The sequence below is a fragment of the Pseudonaja textilis genome, chromosome 5 (genome assembly GCF_049901715.1).
Source record: "Pseudonaja textilis isolate UNSWEBS1 chromosome 5, rPseTex1.2, whole genome shotgun sequence".
Taxonomy (NCBI): Eukaryota; Metazoa; Chordata; class Lepidosauria; order Squamata; family Elapidae; genus Pseudonaja; species Pseudonaja textilis.
Genome location: NC_141994.1, coordinates 72,487,831 through 72,511,545, shown reverse-complemented (window position 1 = coordinate 72,511,545; position 23,715 = coordinate 72,487,831). Strand labels below are relative to the sequence as shown.

General features: G+C 46.8%; 1 protein-coding gene across 1 annotated transcript in view; it reads right to left on the bottom strand.

Annotated features, from left to right (window-relative positions):
- The window catches only part of EXOC4 (exocyst complex component 4), a 367,177-nt gene that overhangs the window by 208,838 nt on the left and 134,624 nt on the right, over positions 1-23,715 (bottom strand). The window contains exons 8-9 of the mRNA XM_087935338.1: positions 15,231-15,376; positions 9,602-9,690 (exon numbers count right to left, since the gene is read on the bottom strand). Of these exons, the coding sequence (XP_087791464.1) occupies positions 9,602-9,690; positions 15,231-15,376 (235 nt within the window). The remainder of the gene's footprint in view (positions 1-9,601; positions 9,691-15,230; positions 15,377-23,715) is intronic.

Below are 23,715 nucleotides of genomic sequence, written 5' to 3'. Positions count from 1 at the left end.
CCCACTGATCTCCGACTCCGAAGGCAGCTGATAACTGTCGGATGACCCTGGTCCCATCTCTGCCTCATGTTCTTTGGTTGTTCCCTTCTTCTGGCAGCTCTGTGCATGCACACACTGGGAACAGGCTGCAGCTGTTCTTCTTCCCCACTGATGTCCGACTCCGAAGGCAGCTAATAACTGTCAGACAGCCTTGGCTCCATCTCTGCCCTTCCCCAGACTCCAGGACTGGCCCAGGTTCCTCCCCAACCTCCTCACTCTCCCAGTCTGCCGCCAGCTCCACTGGCCGCTGGTGGGCCACAACACTAGGCTTTCCTGAGCCGTAGCTCATCTGCGTATGATGATAGATCAAGGTTAGAATTTTTATTGCAAATTGTCGGCTGGACAAGGTGCGGCCAGAGTGACATTTTATTTTTTTTCCTCCCGTTGATCAATATGGCTCTCCTCCTATAATTAACTTCTTCAGCCACGCTTTAATTATTTTGTCATCACAGCTTCCTCTTCTCTCCGGTTTCTGCTGTTCCTAGCAAGACCCCTCTCCATTTCAAGAGCTCCCTTGTCGACTGAAATTTTAATTTTAAGGGGCATTCGTCCCTTTGCCAGTTCGAAGTTCATTTTGCTCTAACTTTCCTCGATCCGTCCCCTTAACCCTGGTGTCCTCTTGGGTTTGGAGGCACCTTTCTTAATCGACAAGCAATTTAATTCCCTTGACTTTCTCCTTCTCTTTTGATCTGATTAGCCCTCTCATTTTCTATGAAGTTGGGCTTTTTTCTCAACATTTAAATGTGATGGTAACGGATCTCTTTGGGAACTGTCTACACCGGGAAAGCATTATGACCGTGTTTTCTTCCTTCCTTCCTTCCTTCCTTCCTTCCTTCCTTCCTTCCTTCCTTCCTTAATTTTTCCTTCCTTTTTTCTCTTTCTTCCTCCATTTCCATCTTTCCTTCCTTTTTTCTTCCTTCTTTCTTTCCTTCCTTCCTTCCTACCTTTCCCTTCTCCTTCCCTTCCTTCCTTCATGCCTCTTCTTCCTTCTTTCCTTAATTTTCCCTTCCCTTCTCCTTTCCCTTCCTTTCATCCTTCCTCCATCCTTCCTTTTTTCCTTCCTTTCCACCTTTCTTAACTTTCCCTTCCCTTCCTCTTTTCCTTCATGCATCTCCTTCCTTCCTTAATTTTCCGTTCCCTTCTCCTTCCTTTCCTCTCTTCCTTCACGCATCTCCTTCCTTCCTTCCTTCCTTCCTTCCTTCCTTAATTTTCCCTTCCCTTCTCCTTCCCTTCTTCCCTTCCTTCCTCCATCGCCATCCTTCTTTCCTTTATCCTTTTTTCCTTCCTTCCTTTCTTTCCAACGTCCTTAATTTTCCCTTCCCTTCTTCTTCCTTTCCTCTCTTCCTTCATGCCTCTCCTGCCTGCCTGCCTGCCTGCCTCTTTCCCATTCTTCCTCCTCCCTCCCTTTCTTCCTCCTTCCTCCCTTTAGTCAGACAGAGTTCTCTTCCACCCCGCCCCAGTATCTTCTTTTCTTTCTCCGTTCCCCCACCCTGCCAAGTTATCTGGCCTCTGATAATCTCATTTCCTGAAAAAATCAAAATACGGGCAATTTTAGCTTCCCAGAGTGTTAATTGTGACCTTGCTCCACTGCTAATCAAAAAATTGGATGTTTTGCATGAAAATGCGGCTCTAATTAATTCTCAGTCATAAAGCGCCTTGGTTTTAATAACCCCGCCTTGATTGGGTAGTCTTTGAAGAGACGGGGGGGGGGCTGCTAAGCTCCTAAGCTAGAGGGGAAAAAAAAAACCCATGTAAAGGAAATTATAAGAAGCCTCATAAGAAGGTCTGAGCAATAAGATTCACCTGAGAGTCGAAGCCAAGGAGACACCTTCCCCGGATCAAGTTTCAGATCAATCCCCCCAATTTGGCAAAGAAGGATGGCAGAGACGGACTTGAGGACAGGCACTGCCAGTCTCTGAGTAGGAAAGGCTGTTTATTCTAAGAGGTTTTCTGAGGAAGATGTGTGTGTGTGGGGGTCCTTGGTGTTCTCTGAGTTTACTTGTTTTCTTGCAGATGTTTCGTGACCCAACTAGGTAACATCTTCAGTGTTAAAAAGGAGTGGGGTTTGCAGAGAAGAGGAGGAGGAGGAGGAGGAGGAGGAGGAGGAGGAGGAGGAGGAGGAGGAGGAGGAGGAGGAGGAGGAGGACTGTGGGGTCCTTGGTGGTCTCAGATTGCTTGCTTTCTTGCAGACATTTCATCACCCAACTAGGGAACACCATCAGTGCTAGAGTGGAATAGGATTTGCAGAGTGGTGGAAGAGGAAGGGAGAAAGGAGGAAGAGGAGGAGAACTGTGGGGTCCTTGGTGCTCTCTGAGCTTGATTGTTTTCTTGATGTTTTATGGCCCAACTAGGTAGCATCATCACGGTTAGAAGGCTTCTGCTAGAAGGTTTCTAAGCACTGATGCTGTTACCTAGTTGGATCATGAAATGTCTGCAAGGAAACAACCAAGCTCAGAAAGCACCCAGGACCCCACACTCCTCCTCCTGTCCAAAGGACCCCCTTCCCACTCCTTTATACCACTGGTGACGTTACTTAGGTGGGTCATGAAAAGTCTGCAAGACAACCGCCAAACTCAGAGAGCACCAAGGAACCCACAGTCCTCCTCCTCCTCCTCCTCTTCGTCCTCCTCCTCTCCGCCAACCTCATTCCCTTCTAGCCCTGCTGATGTTACCTAGCTGGGTCATGAAAGGTCTGCTAGAAAACAATGCCAAGCAGCCCACAGTTCAACCCTGGCCTGCAACTATTCGGTTGGAAGGTAATTTCCCTTTGAGAGATCCATCTGCAGAGACGGCCATGCGGACAATTCAGACCAGACAGCAGAGGTCTTAGATAAGTTTAAGTGAAGTCACCATGAATTGAAAGGATGGCTGTTTCTGGGACTCCAACATAAGGCAGAGAAGAGAAGGTCTAGCAAATCCCTAGGGACCAAATTTGAATAGCAGAGGAATCCGTTTTCATATTGTCTTCAAAAGCTGCTTGTCCCAGAGACGAAACGTTAACGCAAGAGGCAAAAGAGAAATAGATTGTGCAACATTAACCATCAGGAAACACTGCCTTTCCCAAAAAAAAACCCTCTAAATTAATCGAGATAATTAGCACTTCTTTACAAGCTGTCAGAAAAGACTAGACGCTGGAGAAATGCTGTAGAAGATGGGTTTTAAAAAAAAAAAATGTCAGGGATTTCTTTCTAAATAAGTTGCTTGATATACTTAGAAAGCTTATTCCCAGACTCAGTTGCCAAAGGGATCTGAGAAGGCTGTTCCGGTGGGAGAAAAACTACATAAATCTCTCGAGAAATGTGGACTAAAAATATTGTCAAGGGGTATTTAACTAAAGATTCACAATCCCCTTAGGGGAAATTAGGTAGCTTCCTGGCAGGGAAGGAGGGAATAGCCCTTCAAAGGTCTCTTTGACAAGTTGATGGCCAAATCAATGATACAAAAAAAAACAAAAAACATGCTGAGGATTTAGGAAAGAGTGCGGAGAAGAGCAACGAAAAGGATTAGGGGACTGGAGGCTAAAATATAGGAAGAAGGGTTGCAGGAACTGGGTATGTTTAGAATAACGAAGGAAAGGCTCCTTCCTTCCTTCCTTCCTTCCTTCCTTCCTTCCTTCCTTCCTTCCCTTCCTTCCCTTCCTTCCTTCCTTCCTTCCCTTCCCCTCTTTCCTTCCTTCCTTTCCATTCCTTTCCTTCCTTCCTCTCCTTTCTTGCTGCCGCTCTGCCTTCCTTCACTCCCTCTCCTTCCTGCCTTCCTCCCACCTTCCTTCCTTTCTGACTTCCTTTACTCCCTCTCCTTCCTTCCTTCCTTCACTCCCTCCTTTCTTCCTTCACTCCCTCTCCTTTCTTCCTTCCCCTCCTTCCTTCCTTCACTCCCTCTCCTTCCTTCCTTCCTTCCTTCACTCCCTCTTCCTTCCTTCCTTCCTTCCTTCCCTTTCCTTTCCCTTCCTCTCCTTTCTTGCTGCCTCTCTGCCTTCCTTCACTCACTCTCCTTCCTGCCTACCCCTTCCTTCCTGCCTTCCTCCCACCTTCCTTCCTTTCTGACTTCCTTTACTCCCTCTCCGTCCTTCACTCCCTCCTTTCTTCCTTCACTCCCTCTCCTTTCTTCCTTCCTTCACTCCCTCTCTTTTCTTCCTTCCTTCCTTCGCCCCTCCTTTCTTCCTTCATTCCCTCTCCTTTTTTCCTTCCCTCCTTCGCTCCCTCTCCTTCCTTTCCTTCCTTCCTTTCCTTCCTTCCTTTCCCTTCCTCTCCTTTCTTGCTGCCTGTCTGCCTTCCTTCACTCCCTCTCCTTCCTGCCTTCCCCTCCTTCCTTCACTCCCTCTCCTTCCTGGCTTCCTTCCTTCGCTTTCCTTCCTTCCTTCCCTCCCTCCTGTCACAGAGATGGTGTGTGTGTGTGTGTGTCAACCTATTCTCCAAAGCCCCCGAAGGCAGAACTAGAAGCGACGGGGTGGGTGGGGGGGAAGCCCCTCCGTGGGAGGAGACGAACCAACCTGGAAATAAAGAGGGATTTCCTGGGAGTGAGAGTGATAAAGGAATGGAAGGGTTTGCCTCCTGGAGCTGCCACCTGCTCCATCCCGGGAGGCTTTCGAGACAAGACTGGCCGAGCACTGGGCCAGGATGGCATAAGGCAGGAGCGCCCAACCTTGGCCAGTTTAAGACTCGTGGGCTTCAACTCCCGGAATTCCAAATAATTCTGGGATTCGAAGTCCACAGGTCATATACTTGTGGACACCCCTAGTATAAGGACACCTGCCTTGGGCAGGAGGGTTGGACTAGAAGACCTCCAGGTCCCTACTGAACTGAGGATTCTATGATTTCACTCCGAACACCATTCGAAGGGCGATTTCCTTTTCCCAAGAATATTATCCTCCTCAAATTATGTCAATATACTTTTTTTTTTTTTTTCCTTTTCCCCTCCAGCGGAGGCAAATTATCAGTCCGGGCTCCACGAAGTGGAGGATCCCTATAATCAACGTTTTAATTAGTCAAATCCCTGACGAATGGGCTACCCCGGGCAGGGCCGCCCAGATGCCAAAGTTGCGCTTTTAAAGGGCTCTGCTCCCAAGTTAGGGCTCCTCGTTCGCAGGAGGTAAACCCTGAAGCAGCCTAGATGGGGAACAAGAAGGACGGACGACGTTACCCAGCAGGGGAAGGAAACGTCTTGCAAGCCCGCAGCGAAGGTCAGAGAGCAGGGAGAGCGCCACCATGATGACAACTCTTGCCATTCCCTGGACCGTCCATGGTTGGAGGGGACTTGTGGCCCGGAATTAGAGAAAGAGAGAGAAACCAGGGAGAAGAACCACCAGGGAGGCATGAGAGAGCTTGGAAGAAGCTGAGGAACAAGATGGACACCCCACACACACCCCAAAAAGGAGAATATTTGTAGCTCGGGGCTGAACTGGGCGTCCCTGGGTGCTCTCTGAGCTGGGTGGTTTTGTTGCAGACGTTTCGTGACCCAACTAGGGAGCATCCTCAGTGTTCGAAGGGAGTGGGGTTTGCAGAGTGGAAGAGAAGCGAGAAGGAGGAGGAGGAGGAGGGGGAGGAGGAGGAAGAGGAGGAGGTGGAGGAGGAAGAGGAGGGGGGGGGAGGAGGAGGGGGGGGAGGAGGGGGAGGAGGAAGAGGAGGGGAGGGGGAGGGGGAGGAGGAGGGGGAGAAGAAGAGGGGGAAGGGGAGGGGGAGGAGGGGGAAGAGGAGGGGAGGAAGAGGAGGAGGGGGAGGAGGAGGAGGAGAAAGAGGGGGGAGGAGGGGGACGAGGAAGTGGAGGAGGGGGAAGGGGAGGAGGAAGAAGAGGAAGAAGAGGAGGAAGAGGAGGGGGAGGGAGGAGGGGGAGGAGGAGGAAGAGGAGGAGGGGAGGAGGAAGAGGAGGGGGGAGGAGGAGGAGGAGGAAGAGGAGGAGGGGAAGGAGGAAGAGGAGGAAGAGGGGGAGGAAGAGGGGGAGGAGGGGGAGGAAGAGGAGAAGGGGAGGAGGAAGAGGAAGAAGAGGGGAGGAAGAAGAGGAGGAGGGGAAGGAAGAGGAGGAGGGGGAGGGGGAGGAGGAGGAAGAGGAGGAGGAAGAGGAGAAAGAGGGGGAGGAGGAGGAAGAGGGGGAGGAGAGAAAATGGCATGGCCACAATATCAAACAGCTGGATTACTGCAACAAGCTCTACATGGGGCTAGCCCTAGCAGTAGTAAAGAGAGCACCAAGGACCTCACAGTTCTCCTACTCCCTGCAGACCTGATTCCCCTTCTAGCACTGATGATGGTACCTAGCTGGGTAATGAGACGTCTGCAAGAAAACGAAAAAGCTCAGGGAACACCAAGGACCCCGCAGTCCTCCACCTTCCTCTCCTCCTCCTCCTTCTCCTTTCCCTCCCTGCACACCACACATCCTTCTAGCACCAGTGATACCGCCTAGTTGGGTAATGAAACGCCCACAAGAATACAACCAAGCGGAGAGTCCGCCAAGGGCCTCACCAATAAACCTCGTTTGACGACTTCTTCAGCCGCCTCCAGATTTACCGGCCAACCCTAACAGGGGTCAGCGAAGATACAGATTAAGACTACAACCTTACGAAGGAGCAGACTGCCACCTACTTTGTCAAACGCCTTGCCGGAGTCCCAGCGCATTAAAACGGACATGGACGAAATGAATAACACGGGGGTGAAATTAATACGCGGTACGGGGAGAAGCCACGAAATCAAAATAAAATCAAGTCGTTTGGGCCTGAACGAGGATAACCCTGCCTGGGCCAGAGACGGGGTCCCGTTCAGCCTTGGCCCGTTGACAAAGATGGTGGAGAACTCTTAAAGCCAACAGCCGCTCCGGCTTCTGAGATCAATAAGCCGACGCTTTAAAATGTGATTTGAGCACGGAATCAAGAGAATAAATATGGATGATTTTATCTCTGGGTTTATGATGATGAATGACAGGGCTACCGCTGGGGCCCCTTTCAGGCACATTTTGCAAGGGTGGGGGGCAGCGGGTGTTTTCTCCGTATCTGAATCTCTGCGCCGATTATTTCGGTTAATTTAAATTGATAGGCTACCTGACTCCCGGCAACTCTTGATGGTTTGATCAAATCCACTCTCGGGTACAAAGCGTGTTTTGTACCGTTTCGCCACAGGTTCAAACACCCGCCAGCCACGCACAACACGCGGGGGGGAGAACTCTGAAGGAGAAGCAATAAAGCTTGTTAAGTGATAACAGGGGGTGTCCGTCTCCACCTCCTTCACGTCCACAAATAGATAAGCCCCGTTTAGTAACGTTTGACTGGTAGGTTCAGCATAGTCCATAGGGGGTGGGGGGGTTGAACCATTTAGGTTCATAGTTAATTCCAGACTACGGAGAAGAAGCAACCCAAAATATCTGCGCTCCACCTCAGAAAAGTGAGACGGTCAAAATAGTTCTGTTCTCCCGAATTTTTAGAATTTTATATAGTTGGTGGGAAGGTAAGACATGAAAAGAACAAAACGAAGTCAAATCGAAAGGTGTGATGGAAATGAGTAATATTACATGCAGCTATGTTTGTAATATATAATTAGATAAAACTTCGTGTTATGTGCTAAAGGAATTAAGCGTGAATGATTTATTCTACATCATTTGAGAGATGTCAGATTGAGGGAACACTGTCTTGCTTACGTTGCGACGAGCGGAATGTTTGGTTTTATGATATTTGTATAAATTTGTTTAATGAAGTATTTTTTCTAAAAAAAACGAAACAAAAAAAAATAGTTCTGTTTCCTAATTCTACTCATCCTTCCTGGACTATTAAGAGAACCAACCTCATTCCCTTCTAGAACTGATGATGTTATCTGGTTTGGTAATGAAAGGTCTGCAAGAAAACGATCAAGCTTAGAGGGCATCAGGGATCTCCCAGTCTCCTCCTCCTCCTCATATTTTTTTTTCCTTCTCCTTTTCCTTCTCCTTTTCCTTCTCCTCTTTCTCCTTCTCCTCCACTCCACAAACCTCTCTTCCCTTCTAGCACTGATGATGATACCTAGTTTGGCAATGAAACATCTACAAGAATATCATCAAAATCAGAGGGAACCAAGAATCCCACCATTTCGTCCTCATGATCCTCTTCCTCCTCCCCTTCTCCTTCTCCTCCCTTCCACAAACCCCTCTCCCTTCTAGCACCGATGATGTTACCTAGTTTGGTCATGAAATATCTACGCTGTCAGGGTTCTGCAATGGCCCTAATTAAATCGTGAGCCTTCAAAGCCAAGCTTCAAAAGAATCCAAAATATTTATTAGGAGCAAGATGTCGGCATTATCCCAGTTGAAGCCCAGACATAATTCATGGTCACCTATGGCCCTGTTTCCCTCCTCCCCGGTTGTGTCACACATCCGATTCTCCAACAAAGCACATTCACAGGCTGGGTGTCATCAATCACACTCTCCAATGAAAGATTTTCAAAGGCAGAAGATCCGGTAGCCTAGCTACAATCTTTGTAAGATAAGTGTGGAATGTACTTCTGGTTCCTCACCCTCCACCCCCGCTTATGGCAACTCAGAAACAGGCATGCTTTACGAGTTGACGTACAAGAATATCACCCAACTCAGAGGGCACCAAAGTTCCCACCCTCGCCTCCTCCTTCCCTTCCTCCTCTTCCTTCTCCTTTTTCTCCTTCTTCTCCCCTCCACAAACCCCCTCTCCCTCCTAGCACTGACGATGTTATCCAGATGGGCCATGAAACGTCCACAAGAATACCACCAAGCTCAGGAAACACCAAGGATCCCCGCAGTTCAACCCTGAGCTATAGATGTTCCCTTCCATCAAAACCAGCGTCCTTACTTTGCTTTCAAAATTGGCACTTCAAAAGACCAGTCGTATCCATGAAACCCGCCCGGCTTCCGTGTTCGGTGCACCAAACACGGTTTTGGCTAGAAACGTCGACTTATAAACCAGTGTTCCAAACTTGTCATCCAGGTTTATTTCGGCTTTCTTTACCAACAACTGAATTCCAATCCTCTCGTGGGAGAGAGAGATATTTTTGATTGGCGCTGATTGATAATAACCTGTCCGACTGTGATATGTAAGAAGTATTCCTGTAAAAATAGAGACAGCCCGGGGAACGCCATTTTTAGCCTTCAAGTAACCGAAGACATTTTACTGGAATGTTACTGGAATATTAAGTAAGACATTGTGTAAGAATGTCCTTTATGTTTACAATAACAGGATTCTTTTTGGCACATTCTGGTTAGAGATAGCTGGCAGGTCAGACTGACCGTTGTCATGCTAAAATTAATAATGCTGACAAGAGCAATAGCTGCCAAACAGGATGGAGATTATGCCAACAGGGATGGAGATTACTGCAAATGGGTAAATAGCTGGGATGGAAGTTATGGGAAAAAGACCCTTGCCCACCCAGAATTTAGCCAATAGGATGAAAAGGTGGTAACAAGGCTGAGCTTCTGAAATTGTACATAACTGTCATATGTTTCTATGGAAGACGTCTCCTATCTCCTCCCCCAAAAGGAGAAGGAGTCCAGGCCTTTGCAAACGCCTCAATAAACAGCTTTTAATATTATTTGCGTCTCTTGTTGTTGTCACGCCTAGAAAGGGATTAATGATCACACCTACCTTGCAGCTCCCCACTCCGGCTATAAAGTTCCCTCCTCTGTTCCTGCAGGTAAGTGCTCATACTGATGGCATGGGAAGATGACTCAAACCTGCAATGAAACGTGGCCCGTCATGGCACATCGCTGGCAAGCACGGAATGCTCTCTACAGCTGCCAGTTAATAGAATAGAATAGAACAGAACAGAATAGAATAGAATAGAACAGAATAGAACAGAATAGAACAGAATAGAACAGAATAGAATATAGAAAAGAGTAGAGTAGAAAGAATAGAATGTAATATAGAATAGAATGTAATATAGAATGGAATGGAATATAGAAGAGTAGAGTACAAAGAATAGAATGTAATATAGAATAGAATAGAATAAAGTAGGAGTCAAGTAGAGTAGAAGAAAACAGAATGGTACTGAACAGAAGAGAACAGGGGAAAGGGAGAGGGGAGAGGGGAGGGGAGGGGAGGGGAGGAGAAGAGAAGAGAAAGGGGAGAAAAGAGAAGAGAAAGGGGAGAGAAGAGAAGAAAAGAGAGCGGAGAGAAGAGAAGAGATGGAAGAGGAGAGGAGAGGAGAGGAGAGGAGAGGAGAAGAGAAGAGAAGAGAAGAGAAGAGAAGAGAAGAGAAGAGAAGGGAGAGATGGAAGAGGAGAGGAGAGGAGAGGAGAGGAGAGGAGAGGAGAGAAGAGAAGAGAAGAGAAGAGAAGAGAAGAGAAGAGAAGAGAAGAGAAGAACTTTATTGTCACTTTAAATGTACACTAATTGGCATCCATTACAAATGAAATTTCATTGCACACAGCTCCCAGAGGGTCACCACCTCCAATTTTACACTACACAAGCACGACAAGACAAATAAACAAATAAATACAAAATCATGTATAATTTTCAATATACAATTTTCAGTTTTCAGTACAGTTGTAAACTCTGTCTCCATTACACATCGGTGTATCCGCCTGCCTGCCTGTCTACTTAGTCCTCGACTTATGACCACAATTGAACCCAACATTTCTACGGCTGAGGCATTTGTTAAATGAACTTTGGCCCGTTTTATGACCTTTCAGGCCATGGCAGTTAAGTCAATCGCTGCAGCTGTTAAGTGAGTCACGTGGTTGTTAAGCGAAACTGGCTTCCCCATCCACTTTGCTTGTCAGAAGGTCGCAAAAAGGGATCACTTGACTCAGGACACTGCGACCGTTCTAAGTATGAGCCAGTGGCCAAGCATCCAAATTTTGATCACATGACTGGGGGGGGGTGTTGTGGTTTGCCAGCAGCCTGCGCAGACGGCAGCGGAATCGGACAGTGGGGAAGAAAGGGGACCAGTCCAGGAGTCTGGAGAGGACTCGGGTGAGGGTCCTGCGTTCGATGCAGAGATGGGGCCAGGACCATCTGGGAGTGGGGTGCTGCCTCCGGAGCCTTCAGTGTCTGGTAGCAGCAAGGAAGAGGAACAAAGGGAGCCTGTTCCCAGTGCGCGTATGCACAGAGCTGCTAGAAGGCAAGAGCAGCGGAAACAGAAGGGGCGACTCGGGAGTAAGGCTGGGAGGTGATTGCCCCTCCCATAAGGGATAAAGGACAGGCAAAGGTAGAGAAGCCTTTGCAGGAAGCAAAGTCGTTCGCTCGGTTCGGATTAATCCTTGAAGCTCTGGGTGGACTTTGTACTTTGGTTGGTTTTTTACAGTTCATTTGGCGCCGTAGTTGTTGGCAGCCATTCAAAGGAGATGAAAGGTGGGTGCTTATCTTGAGAGGCTATTTGGGACTCATTACGGGCTGGGAATGAACCTAATTCCCAGCACTGAAATAAAACAAGAGTTGTTTGGACTAAGCATGTGCTTAATTATGGTCTCCGGAAGCCTGGGTCAAAACAGGATGCTGCAATGGTCATAAGTGTGAAAAAAAACCCGGTCCCAAGTCCCTTTTCCAGGACCGTTATAACTTTGAACAGTCACTAAACAAATTGTCCTAAGTCGAGGACTACTTGCAATGGTTTTCTTAGCAAAGCCAATTCAAAGACTTCCCACATTGCTTTTGCGGCAAGAGAAAGCCAGGCTTATCTGCAACTTTCTAGATTGTTCTCCCAACTCAAACAAAGCCTCTTTGTGCAGATACACAAAACTGTTTCTGTTCTTCGGTGGGGGGTGTGTGTGTGTTATTAAACAACCTGTTGTGTTTTTTGCAATCTGCTTTTGCCATCGGTTCTTGTCATATTTTATCCAGCCTCTATTTTATTGGTATTGTCCTGGAGCGTGTTGAGATTTTTATTGACGCTGGGCTGTATTTTTACGGGGTTCTTCTGTTCTACAGAATGGCATCAATCCTAGCTGTCGGGCATTTAGTGAATTTCAACAGATGTGTCGGTTTTGGCTTTTCTGTACCATAATGTTTCAAAAAAAAGAATTTTTAATTAAGCGGCAACATCACTGGCAGGAAGAGAGAGAAAAAAATTTAAGCCGGGAGAAGAATTAAAAAGTCAGATTTCAATTCAAATCTGAACAATGAAGGGAACTGGATAGGTCTACTTGAATGAAGAGAAGGCTTAAGGGAGACAGGATAGCATCCTGTCACAAGGAAGAGGGGGGTTCAACTTACTCTCCAAGGTACCAGAGGGCAGAACAAGAAACAATGGGCGGAAACCCATCAAGGAGAGAAGCAACTTGGAATTAAGGAGAGACTTCCTAACAGTGAGAACAATTAACCAGTGGAACTGCCTGCCTCCAGAAGTCGTGAATGCTCCAACACTGGACGTTTTCAAGAAGAGACTGGACAACCATGTGCCTGGAATGGTTAAGGTTTTCCTGCTTGAGCGGGGGGTTGGACTAGATGACCTCCAAGGTCCCTTCCAACCTCGGTTAACTTGTTATTATCCTGTTATTCAGAAGTTGTGGGAGCTTCATCGCTGGATGCTTTCAAGAAGAGATTGGACTCCCACCTGTCAGAAATGGTGTAGGGTCTCCTGTTTGGGCGGGGGGTTGGACTAGATGACCTACAAGGTCCCTTTCCAACTCAATCTGCTGTTATAACAAAATCTATGTTAGATCTTAGCCAAAGGACTTTATCCAAGTCGCTGCTTGACTTTTTGTCTTTCCAATAGTGTCGCCAAAATGCTTTTTCTTAAGCGTCAACTGGGCTTTCTGGTTTTTATTGGAAGACGTTTCGCTTCTCCTCCAAGAAGCTTCTTCAGCTCTGACTGGATGGTGGGGAAATGAAAGGATTGATATTCTTTGCAGACAGCTGGTCATTTGCATCCTTTTAGAGGGTCGTTGAGGCCACCTGGAGGTTTATCTGTGTCCTCAGGGTCACCTGAGTGGTGCAAATGGGTGTGGAACCTTCTGACTGGATGGTGGGGAAATGAAAGGATTGATATTCTTTGCAGACAGCTGGTCATTTGCCTCCTTTTAGAGAGACGTTGAGGCCACCTGGAGGTTTATCTGTGTCCTCAGGGCCACCTGAGTGGTGCAAATGGGTGTGGAGCCTTCTTGGAACGGCTAAAAGGACTGTGCTGTAAACAGGAGACAGACAGGCGGTGTCGCCGAGCAACTGATTCCTATTTATGACGGTCACAGTGTCCCTGGGGCGCGTGATCCCCTTTTGCGACCTTCCGGCAAGCAAAATCCACAGGGAAGCCAGATTCGCTTAACAACCTGTTCTGTCCCACCTGTATCCACAGGTGGCAATCTCAAGTTACAGAGTTCAAATACTTTACGCAAACAAAACCAGAGACAGAAGATTCAATTGCTCCGTTATCACAGTCCTTTGGCAATCCTCCTAGACTCTGTCCGGCAATTCTGTATAGTTCGTAAATCACCACGCTGTAGTCAGACGCGCTTCTTTCCAAGGCAAAATCCACTTTGTTTTCCAGCAAAGATTACGAACTCGTACGCTCCCTTATATCCTCGGAGAGAGGGCGTGTCAGTCTCCTTAATTAATCCTTCGCTGGATGTCTCTTTTCTAATTGAGATTGATGTCTCAATCTTCTCCTAGTTCTGACATCCAGCCAGCATCCGGCAGTTTCATCACCACTTGAAGCCTCTGACACACTTTCCTGATTAACAGTTAACACCTGAGGTGCGATCAGGGAAGTAGATTCACGGGAGGGAGTGGACTCCAATAAATCAGGCTCATATCTCAGATCCAACTCCTCTCCCTCTCCTTGACTCCCCTCTAAGTCACTTAATGATGCAGGCTCGAATCTCAGTGCCAGATCTTCTTCACCACTCGAACCCACATCTGCTGACTGATCAGGTTCGAATCTCGGAGTCACAACACAACCTAACTCAACAACTGCAGGGATTCGCTTAACGGACGTGACAAGAAAAGCCATAAAATGCGGCAAAGCTTACTTAACCGCCGTCTCGCTTCGCAACAAAAATATTGGGGGCTCAATTCCGGTTCGCAAGTCAAGGATTAGCTGTAGAGCAAATGTACCTGTGGAGTGACTCTCAAAAAAACAGAACGAAGCATGGAAGACTTCAGAACTTAAGTTCAGAGGTGGTATTCAGCCGGTTCCGGGGGGTGGGTATTCGACCAGGTTGGCCCGGTTCTGCTGAGCCAGTAGCGGCGATGAAACCGATGCTCTGCGTTTGGCCCGTCGGGGCTCCCCTACGAACCGTTATGTCCTGCTTTTGAAGCGCAGCTGCTTTGCGCGGCACGGCAATCGCCGCGCAGCAGCGGCTGAAGCATCAGGGAGCGTGCAGGATTGCAGGAGGTGACTCAAAACGCCTCTGTGCCTGCGCAAAGTGCGTGTTTGGCACGCGTGCCTGGCGCAAAGTGGGCACGCCCACACAAAGCGCACTCACCAAGCCACGCCCACCAAACCGGTGGTAAAAAATATTTGAAACATACCACTGGCTGGTTCGGACTGGTTCTAGCGTACCGGTAGCAGAAATTTTGACTAGTTCACAGAACCGGCAAAAAACGGTTGGCCCCGCCCCCACCGCCCCTGCCGTTACCTCTCCTATATTCCCTTGTTTTTTAGCTCAGCTGATTCATGCGGCAAAGCGGATTGCCACGCCTCAACTGAGCTAAAAACCAGCTCAGCTCACTCACCAAGGTTGGGACAGAGGTTGGTCTTTGAGCTCTGCGCAAAGCGCGGGGGCATAGGACCAGTGGTGGGATTCAATTTTTTTTACTACCCGTTTGTACTACAGGTGGGCGTGGCTTGGTGGGCGTGGCCGGGGAAGGTTACTGCAAAATCCCCCATTTTCTCCCCACTTCACTAACCTACTTTCCAGCTCCGTTCTCCTGTGCAGGGCAACCAAAGAAGACCCAGCCGATCAGCTGGGATTCAATGGGAGGCAGAGAATAGAATGGGGTGAGGCAAGCCAGAGGTGGCATTTGCTGGTTCCCCAAACTACTAAAAATTTCCGCAACTGGTTCTCCGAACTACTCAAAATATCAACTACCGGTTCTCCGAACTACTCAAAATATCCGCTACCAGTTCTCCAAACTACTCAAAATTTCCGCTACCGGTTCTCCAAACTACTCAAAATATCCACTACCGGTTCCCCCAGAACTGGTCAGAACCTGCTGAATACCACCTCTGCATAGGATTGCTCATAGAACCAGTAAGAAAATATTTGGAAACCCACCACTGACTATTTTCCACACAAAACACAACTTGGGGGTGAAAAAAAGACAGAGCTGCACATACTTGAACAAAGAGGTCTTGGGCCTTTGAGGTTTCTTTTTTGCAAAAAATGCCGCAAACTCCCTCCCGGAGCTGGCATAGCTCAGCTGAGCTGAAGGCTCTGAAGGGGCTCGTGTGTTTTTCATGTCCAGGTATTCTGTCAGCAGCATCTGGAAGAAGAAAAAAGAGGAAAAAAGGAGAGTTTTATCCCAATGAAATCTCTGAAAGGCTTTACCAATAAATCACAGTTTAACTGAACAGGAATGTGGGAAGGAGGAGGAGGAGGAGGAGGAGGAAGAAGAAGAAGAAGAATAGGAGGAGGAGAGGAGGAGGGAGAGAGAAGAAGAAGGAGGAGGAGGAGAGAAGGAGAAAGAAGAAGAAGAGGAGGAGGAGGAGGAGGAGGAGGAAGAGGAGGAGGAGGAGGAGGAGGAGGAGGAGGAGGAGGAGGAGGAGGAGGAGGAGGAAGAAGAAGAAGAAGAAGAAGAAGAAGAAGAAGAAGAAGAAGAAGAAGAGGAGAAGGAAGAAGAAGAAGAAGGAGGAGGAGGAGGAGGAGGAGGAGGAGGAGGAGGAAGAAGAAGAAGAAGAAGAATAGAAGGAGGAGGAGGAAAAGGAGGAGAAGGAGAAAGAGGAGGAGAGGAGGAGGAGGAGTTGTTTGTGATTAAGGCACATTAAGGCACTGACAACACCTCAGTCTCCTAAGAAGCTGGAGGAATTAATGCTAATTATATTTCACCCAGCAAGGAAACCGCCTAACCTAATAGAACAGCCCTGACAGTACCAAGTGGAACAGAACAGCAAAGTGCAACTCTTATTTAAACAAATTAACAGGAAACAAGCAGGCCAAAAGAATTAAGCTGCTCATCAGACAAAGCTGAAAATATCGCTTGTTGTTGTTTTTGTTTATAAAAAGCAATGCAATTAAATAGCAATAACCTGGTTTGTATCCATAAATATCTCAGATTTATTCGCGGCCAAGAGGTTGCTATTTTTATTCTTCTTCATCTAAGGCAAAAGAAATATGTTTGCGGTTTGCTTTGCTCTGCGTCTTACCTATTTGCTGTACCAGTCCCGAAAAGAATGTGTCACCAAAAGTTTACACAAAGTCTACATCGGACATCGCAAGATGGGATGAGTTAAATCCTAAAGGGGCTTTTTCAAGAAGCAACTGCGTTTCCTGGTTTTATTTTGTTTTTTTCTTTGAAGACTTTTCCCTTCTCATCCAAGGAGCTATCTATCTGTGTTATCTATCTAAAGAACCTATAATTCAATTTTACAGGATATCTGAATCAGAACAGATTCTTGGTAACCTGAATTGAAATTATTACAGTTTATAGATCTCCCCTGTGAGTTTTATAGCATGCTGGCCCTATTTCTTGATAATCCTGCTCATTTTAAGAGCTCAATACATTTTTTTTTTTTTAGTCTTGTAAAGCAATGTCATATATTCAGCCATTCACGGCGACCTAATGATATAGAGAAACTAACACTTCCGTTGTATTTTTCAACCCCTTGTTTATTCATCGAATATTTTTCGTCATTTCTTATTTCCCTTTTTACGGTTGTTTATTAAATTCAAAAGGGATTGGGAGGCAGGAAGACTGTAAATAAAATCCAGGTTCAGGAGACCAAAGAACCCAAAGAGAACATCAAGCAAAACTATATATATACATGATGCTTTAGCAGAGACCCATCGCAAGCTAAGATCCTTCACGGAGTACATACAATCTAGAAATATTTACACAAGTCTGCCCTGTTTGCTCCAAGAAGTGGCTGCCCGGGTAATCCTCACAATCAAATTTTTCATACTTACAACTTACATCCCCCCCCACAAATAAAACTAATACATCCTTGGTTGTATAAACACAGGGGTAGAATCAAAACCCCCATGATGTATTACTACCGCTTTATAAAGCCTTAGTAAGGCCCCACCTGGAATACGGCATCCAGTTTTGGTCGCCCCATTAAAACAAAGAGGTTGAGACTTTGGAAAAGGTGCAGAGAAGAGCAACTAAGATAATGAAAGGCCTGGAGACTAAAACATAGGAAGAAGGCTTGCAGGAATTAAGCATGGCCAGTCTAAAGAAAGGAAGGACGAGGGGGCATCTGAGAGCAGTCTTCCAATATTTGGGGGGCTGCCCCAAAGAAGAGGGGCGTCAACCTATTTTCCAAAGCACCTGACGGCAGGACAAGAAACGGTGGGTGAAACTCATCAAGGAGAGAAGCAACCTGGAATTAAGGAGAGGCTTCCTAACAGTGAGAACAATTAACCAGTGGAACAGCTGGCCACCAGAGGTTGTAGGTGCTAAATCCCCGGAGGTTTTCAAGAGGAGACTGAACAGCCACTTATCTGAAATAGTATTCTCCTGTTCGAGCAGCGGGTTGGATTAGGCAGAAGTGGTGTTCCAATTTTTTTACTACGGGTTCTGTGGGTGTGGCTTGGTGGGCGTGGCAGGGGAAGGATATACTGCAAAATCCCCCTTCCCTCTTCACCCCACTAACCTGCTTTCCAGCTCTGTTCTCCTGTGAAGGGCAGCCAAAGAAGACCCAGCCGGTCAGCTGGGACTCGATGGGAGGCAGAGAAGAGATGGGGTTGGCGGGGCCAGTCAGAAGGGGAATTGGCCGGTTCTCCGAACAACTCAAAATTTCCGCTACCGGTTCTCGAGAACCGGTCAGAACCGGCTGAATACCCACCTCTGCTCCAAGGTCCCTTCCAGCAATCTCCTGTCCCAATCCATCCCATCCCCGTGGAAACGTGATCAAAATTCAGATACTTGGCAACTGACTTATAGTTATGACGGTCGCAGTGTCCAGGGGTCACCTGATCCCCTTTTGCAAACTCCTGACCAGCAAGGCCAATGGGGAGGGGCAGATTCACGTTGCAACCGTGTTCCTAACTTCACACCTGCAGCAGTTCCCTTAACAACTGCAAGAAAGGTTGCCAAATGGGGCAACCTTTACTTAAACAAGAGTCCAGTTTAGCCACGCAAATTGTGGCCGCAGGTCAAAGATCGGCTGTGCTCCATTCATATAAGGCCACACCCAGAGTCCTGCATCCAGTTTCGGTCACCACACTATAAAAAAAGATGTTGAGGTTCTAGAAAAAGTACAGACAAGAACAACCAGGATGATGAGGGGACTGGAGACTAAAATATACAATGAACCATTGCTGGACCTGGTTAGTCCAGTGAAGAGAAGGACCAGGGGAGACAGGATAGCAGCCTTTCCATATTTGAGGGGCTGCCATAGAGAGGAGGAAGGGGTCAAGCTATTCTCCAAAGCAGGGGTCGCCAACCTTTTGGACCTCGGGGACACCAAACTCATAATTTTAGATCCCAGGGACCACTAACTGGTTCTGTGGGTGTGGCCTAATTTGTGGGTGCGGCTTGGGTGGTCACGTGACTGGCTGGGCATGGCTCGTATGTAAATATTATAAATATTTATATAAATATTGAATGTTTTATTAAAAAAGAGCAACTTTTACCCAAAATCGGGCCAAGCAGGCAGGCAGATTGAGTTGCTCACAGAATCACAGATTCATTCAGAAATCTATCTATCTTGCCATTGGCTAGCTCAGTCTGTCACATAAAATTTGCTTGCAAGCAAACTCACAAAATTAACTCACAACACACCATGCATGTAAATACTGATTTTTTAATTTTAAAAAAGAGCAACTTTTACCCCAAATCAGGCAAAGCAGGCAGATTGAGTTGCTCACAGAATCATTCAGTGATCTATCTATCTGCCATCGGCTAGCTCAGTCTCTTAAATTTGCTTGCCGTGAGTCTGCACTGAATTTGCTTGCAAGCAAACCTTCAGTCCTAAGGGAGGTTTGGCTGTACCTAAAAGTAGAAACGAAGATATAAAGGCTATCTCGAAAGCAAGAAATCCAACCATTTCCTGCTTCCTAGCTAATCTAAATCTCCCGCACAACAAGAACAGATGATGGTCGGAAAAAGGAAAAATAGAAATTTAAAAGGCAAGTTTGCCAGGTAAGGAGTGAGTGGGCGGGGCAGGTTCCCTCGGGCCATGTGGGCGGCACAGGTTTGTGTTTCTGCACAGCCTGGATTAATTGCTTTGGGGGGGGGTGCTCTGGAGGTGACATTTCTCTGCGGCCCACCAAAATTTTCTCACAGCCCACCAGTGTGCCGCGGCCCACCAGTTGGCGACCGCTGCTCCAAAGCACCTGAAGGCCAGAGAAGGAATAATGGATGGAAACTAGTCAAGGAGAAATTCAACCTGGAAATAAGGAGAAACTTTCTGACAGTGAGAAGAATCAACCAATGGAACAGAAGTTGCCTTCAAAGGTTGTGGGAGCTTCATCACTTGAGACTTTCAAGAAGAGATTGGACTGCCCTCTGTCAGAAATGGTGTAAGGTCTCCTGCTTGGGCAGGGGGTTGGACTAGATGACCTACAAGGTCCCTTCCAACTCTGATTATCTGTTATCTGTTATATTCTTATTGGGACTTGATGAGTAAAAGGCAGAGGCTGGGTGTCTGCAACTATGCAAACCCATTTGTTTGTTACTTGCTGTAGAGATTAGACTAGTTTGCTTGTAGATGGAAAAGTGGTAAGAGAATTGGCTTCTACAAGGTTTAATTATTTGTGGCAAAGCCATCCATCAAAATCCTTTTTGACCTTAATCCAATCCATAAAGAAGAAGATTTATGAGGGGTGTTAAAATCTATAGGGCCCCGTCGATTTATAACAAAGACTTCTGACTTTCTGTGCAAAAAAGGTTGAATACGACCATCAGCACATAAAACCCTAATCGGTTGGACATGGACCCTAACCAAATTTGGACAAGGACAAGGGAAGAGGGTGCAGTTTTGGGCAAGACAGGTATCAGAGCACCTTCAAACCATCCCACTGGTTGCGATTAAAAGGTGCGTGATTTCCAAGTCGTATCTTTTATTGTTGATTTATGATATCAGAATGATGAAATAGTATCCATTAACTAGTAACTGTGTTCAAATTCTGGAAATAAGTCAGAGGTTGGACATCTAAGTCAACCAATTCCTGGCAGAACATTCCTTTTTTGAAGGAAGGAAGGAAGGAAGGAAGGAAGGAAGGAAGGAAGGAAGGAAGGAAGGAAGGAGCAGGAGGAGGAGGAAGGGAGAAAGGGAGAAAGGGAGGGAAGAAGAGAAGGAGGAAGAGAAGGAGGAGAAAAGAAGGGAGGAAGAGGAAGAGGAGGAGGAAAGAAGGACGGATCGAAGGAAGGAACAAGGAAGGATGGAGAAGAGGAGGAGGAGGAAGGAGAGGAGAAAGGAAGGGAGGGTAGGAGGAAGGGAAGAAGAGAAGGAGGAAGAGGAGTAGGAGAAGGAAGGAATGGAGATAGGGAGGAAGAAGGAGGAAGTGGATTAGGGGAAGAGGATTAAGAGTGGCATAAACAGTCTTCCAATATCTGACAGGTTGTCACACAGCAAAAGGTTCATCTATTCTCCAAAGCATCGGAGGGCAGGGTAAGAAGTAACCAATGGAAGATCATTATAGGGAGATCCAACCTAGAACTTCTGACAGTGAAAACAATTAATCAGTGGAACTCCTTGCCACCAGAAGTGGGTGCTCCAGCACTGAAGGTTTTCAAGAAGAAACGGGACGGTCATTTGTCTGAAATAATGTAGGATTTCCTGCTTGAGCGGGGTGTGTGTGTTGGAGTAGGAGACCTCTGAGGTCCCTTCTCAACTCTGTTATCCTTCCTTCCTTCCTTCCTTCCTTCCCTTCCTTCCTTCCTTCCTTCCTTCCTTCCTTTTTCCTTTTTCCTTCCTTCCTTCCTTCCTCACCTTCCTTCCTTCCCTCCCTCACCTTCCTTCCTTCCTTCCTTCCTTCCTTCCTTCCTTCCTTCCTTCCTTCCCTCCCTCACCTTCCCTTCCTTCCTTTTTTCCTTCCTTCCTTCATTCCTTCCTTCCTTCCTTCCCTCACCTTCCTTCCTTTTTTTCCTTCCTTCCTTCCTTCCTCACCTTCCTTCCTTCCCTCCCTCACCTTCCTTCCTACTTTTTTTCCTTCCTTCCTTCCTTCCTTCCTTCCTTCCTTCCTTCCTTCCTTCCTTCCTTCCTTCCCTCACCTTCCTTCCTTTTTTTCCTTCCTTCCTTCCTTCCCTCACCTTCCTTCCTTCCCTCCCTCACCTTCCTTCCTACTTTCCTTCCTTCCTTCCTTCCTTCCTTCCTACTTTCCTTCCTTTCCTTCCTTCCTTCCATTCTTCCTTCTCCATCACTGGAAGTTTTAAGAACAGATTGGACATCCATTTGTATGAAATGGTATAGGGTCTCCTGCTGAACCAAGGGGGTTGGACTAGAAGACCTCCCAAGGTCCCTTCCAACTCTTGTTATTGTTGTTTCTTTTTAAAAAAAATTGAGGACGAAAGAAATCCATATGAGAAAACAAAAGCTTTCCTGCACATTAGGCGTGCCATATGAATGATTGATAAGAATAGCCACCCCTGGTTCCTTCCCATTTATTATTTGCTATTCCTCTGTTATTTTAAGACGGGGGGGAGGGGGAGAGAAATCAGCATGAAAACAAAACTTAAACGAGTCGTGTGTATTTTAGGTTTGTGTGTGTTTTACCCCAACTTTACAAAAGGTGTAAACTGTACATGACGCTCAGAGCGGCTTCTGACTGCCGCGGCGTTATCAGCCCTGCAAAAAAATATAAATAATAAAATAAAGTAATTTTTTTTTTTTTAAATGAAACCTTAGTGCATAGAATATCTCGGTTTTTACATAATTCATAGAGATTTTATAATTTATAATTTATAGAACAGAACAAAGGAAGATTAGCAGGAGATGCTCCACTCCAGCACTATTTCAAAGCCTGGAGGAAAAAAAAAAAACAGAACGTCCTTCTATGACCTCCAGCCATTCATCCCTTGAGTGACAAGCCAACAGTTGCGTTCATACTAATCCAACATTTGTAGCAGCCATGATTTATTAAACAAGCCAGAAACAAGCCTTGCAAAGTAATCCTGGCCTCCTTCCCCTCCATTTTCAGGCACTCTTCCTTTGCAACCGAGGCTTCTAGGCTGGCTTAGAAGGTTAAGGCCAGGATGGTAGATCTGTATGTAGGCCAGGAAGCCCCGACAATCAAATCGCGCCTTCGGACAGCATGCTACCACCCTTAAGTCATAGTTAAAAATGGCTCTGTGGGCTCCTTGGTGCTTTTCTAACCTGGGTTGCTTTCTTGCACTCTTTGTGATCCAACTAGGTAGCATCATCTGTGTTAGAAGGGAGTGGAGTTTGTGGAGAGAAGGAGGAGAGGGGGAAATGGCATGGACGTGATATCGAACACCTGGATTATTGCAACGAGATTATACTTGGGGCTGGTCATAGTAATAGTAGAGAGAGCACCGAGGATTCCAGAGTCTGCCCCCTCCTCCTCCCTGCACAACCCAACCTCTTCTAACACTGATGATACTACCTAGTTGGGTCATGAAATGTCTGCAAGAAAACGAGGACGAGTGTGGGGTCTTTGAGTCTCTCTGAGTTTGGTTGGGACATTTCATGACCCAACAAGGTAACATCAGTGCTTAGAGGGGAATGGGACTGTCTCTCTGTTTATATCCAAGTGACTTCAGCTGTCAAGGATGGCGGAGGTTTTCTTGGTGGGACTTTGATTAGACTGGGTTTTTTTTTTTTTTTTTTACTGTTCTGCTCCAAAACAAACCTAGTTTCTTCATTCAGAAGCCCTGCGTGTACATCCTTGCCCAGCAACCTAGAACGAAGGAAAAAATTTCCCGGCGGTGCCTTGCTTTGAGAAGTTGTGAATTCTCCAACACTGGAAGCTTTTAAGAAGAGTTTGGAGAACGATTGGTCTGGAATGGTATAGGGTCTCCTGCTTTCGCAAAGGGTTAGACTAGAAGATCTCAAAAGGTCCCTTCCACCTCTGTTATTCTGCCCTACTTCCTCCAATGCAACAGGCATTCCAAAAAACCTCTCCAGGCAGTTTTTCTTACTGGAAAAAAAAAAATGAGCTTTGGGTTACTTCAGACGTCTATAGATAGACATATACGTAGTTTCTTGGCCTACCGTTTTGTCCTGCCAATTGTCTCTTAAACGTTTCCGAGGAATTCAGTTTAATAGCTCTAGCATTCTTATGATGATTATTACTTTTTTGTCTGTCTCGTCCTCAAGTGCCATCATCTGTTCAGAGCTTATTACCATGCAAGGACAAAAGGAGAAGTTTTTTTTTCAGCAGACAAACAAACCTCGAAGGAAGGGCTGCTTGGCTAATGGCAGGAATATCCAGACTGGCTCCACGCTATTCATCGTCAACACTAATTGCTTGATTTGCATAGAGCTACCAACATTTGCGGGCGTTGCAAAAGTGGGAGGCAGGAATGAGGTTTGCAACTGGCAAAACCCGAACCTTTTCCCCTCTGTGAAATTCTGCGGTATTCCTTTGATAGGACACCTGCTAGAGCAGTGGTCGCCAACCAGTGGGGCGGGGACCACTGGCGGTCTGCAAAATTTTGGTGGTCCACAGAGAAATATCACACACCCCCACAAGCAATCC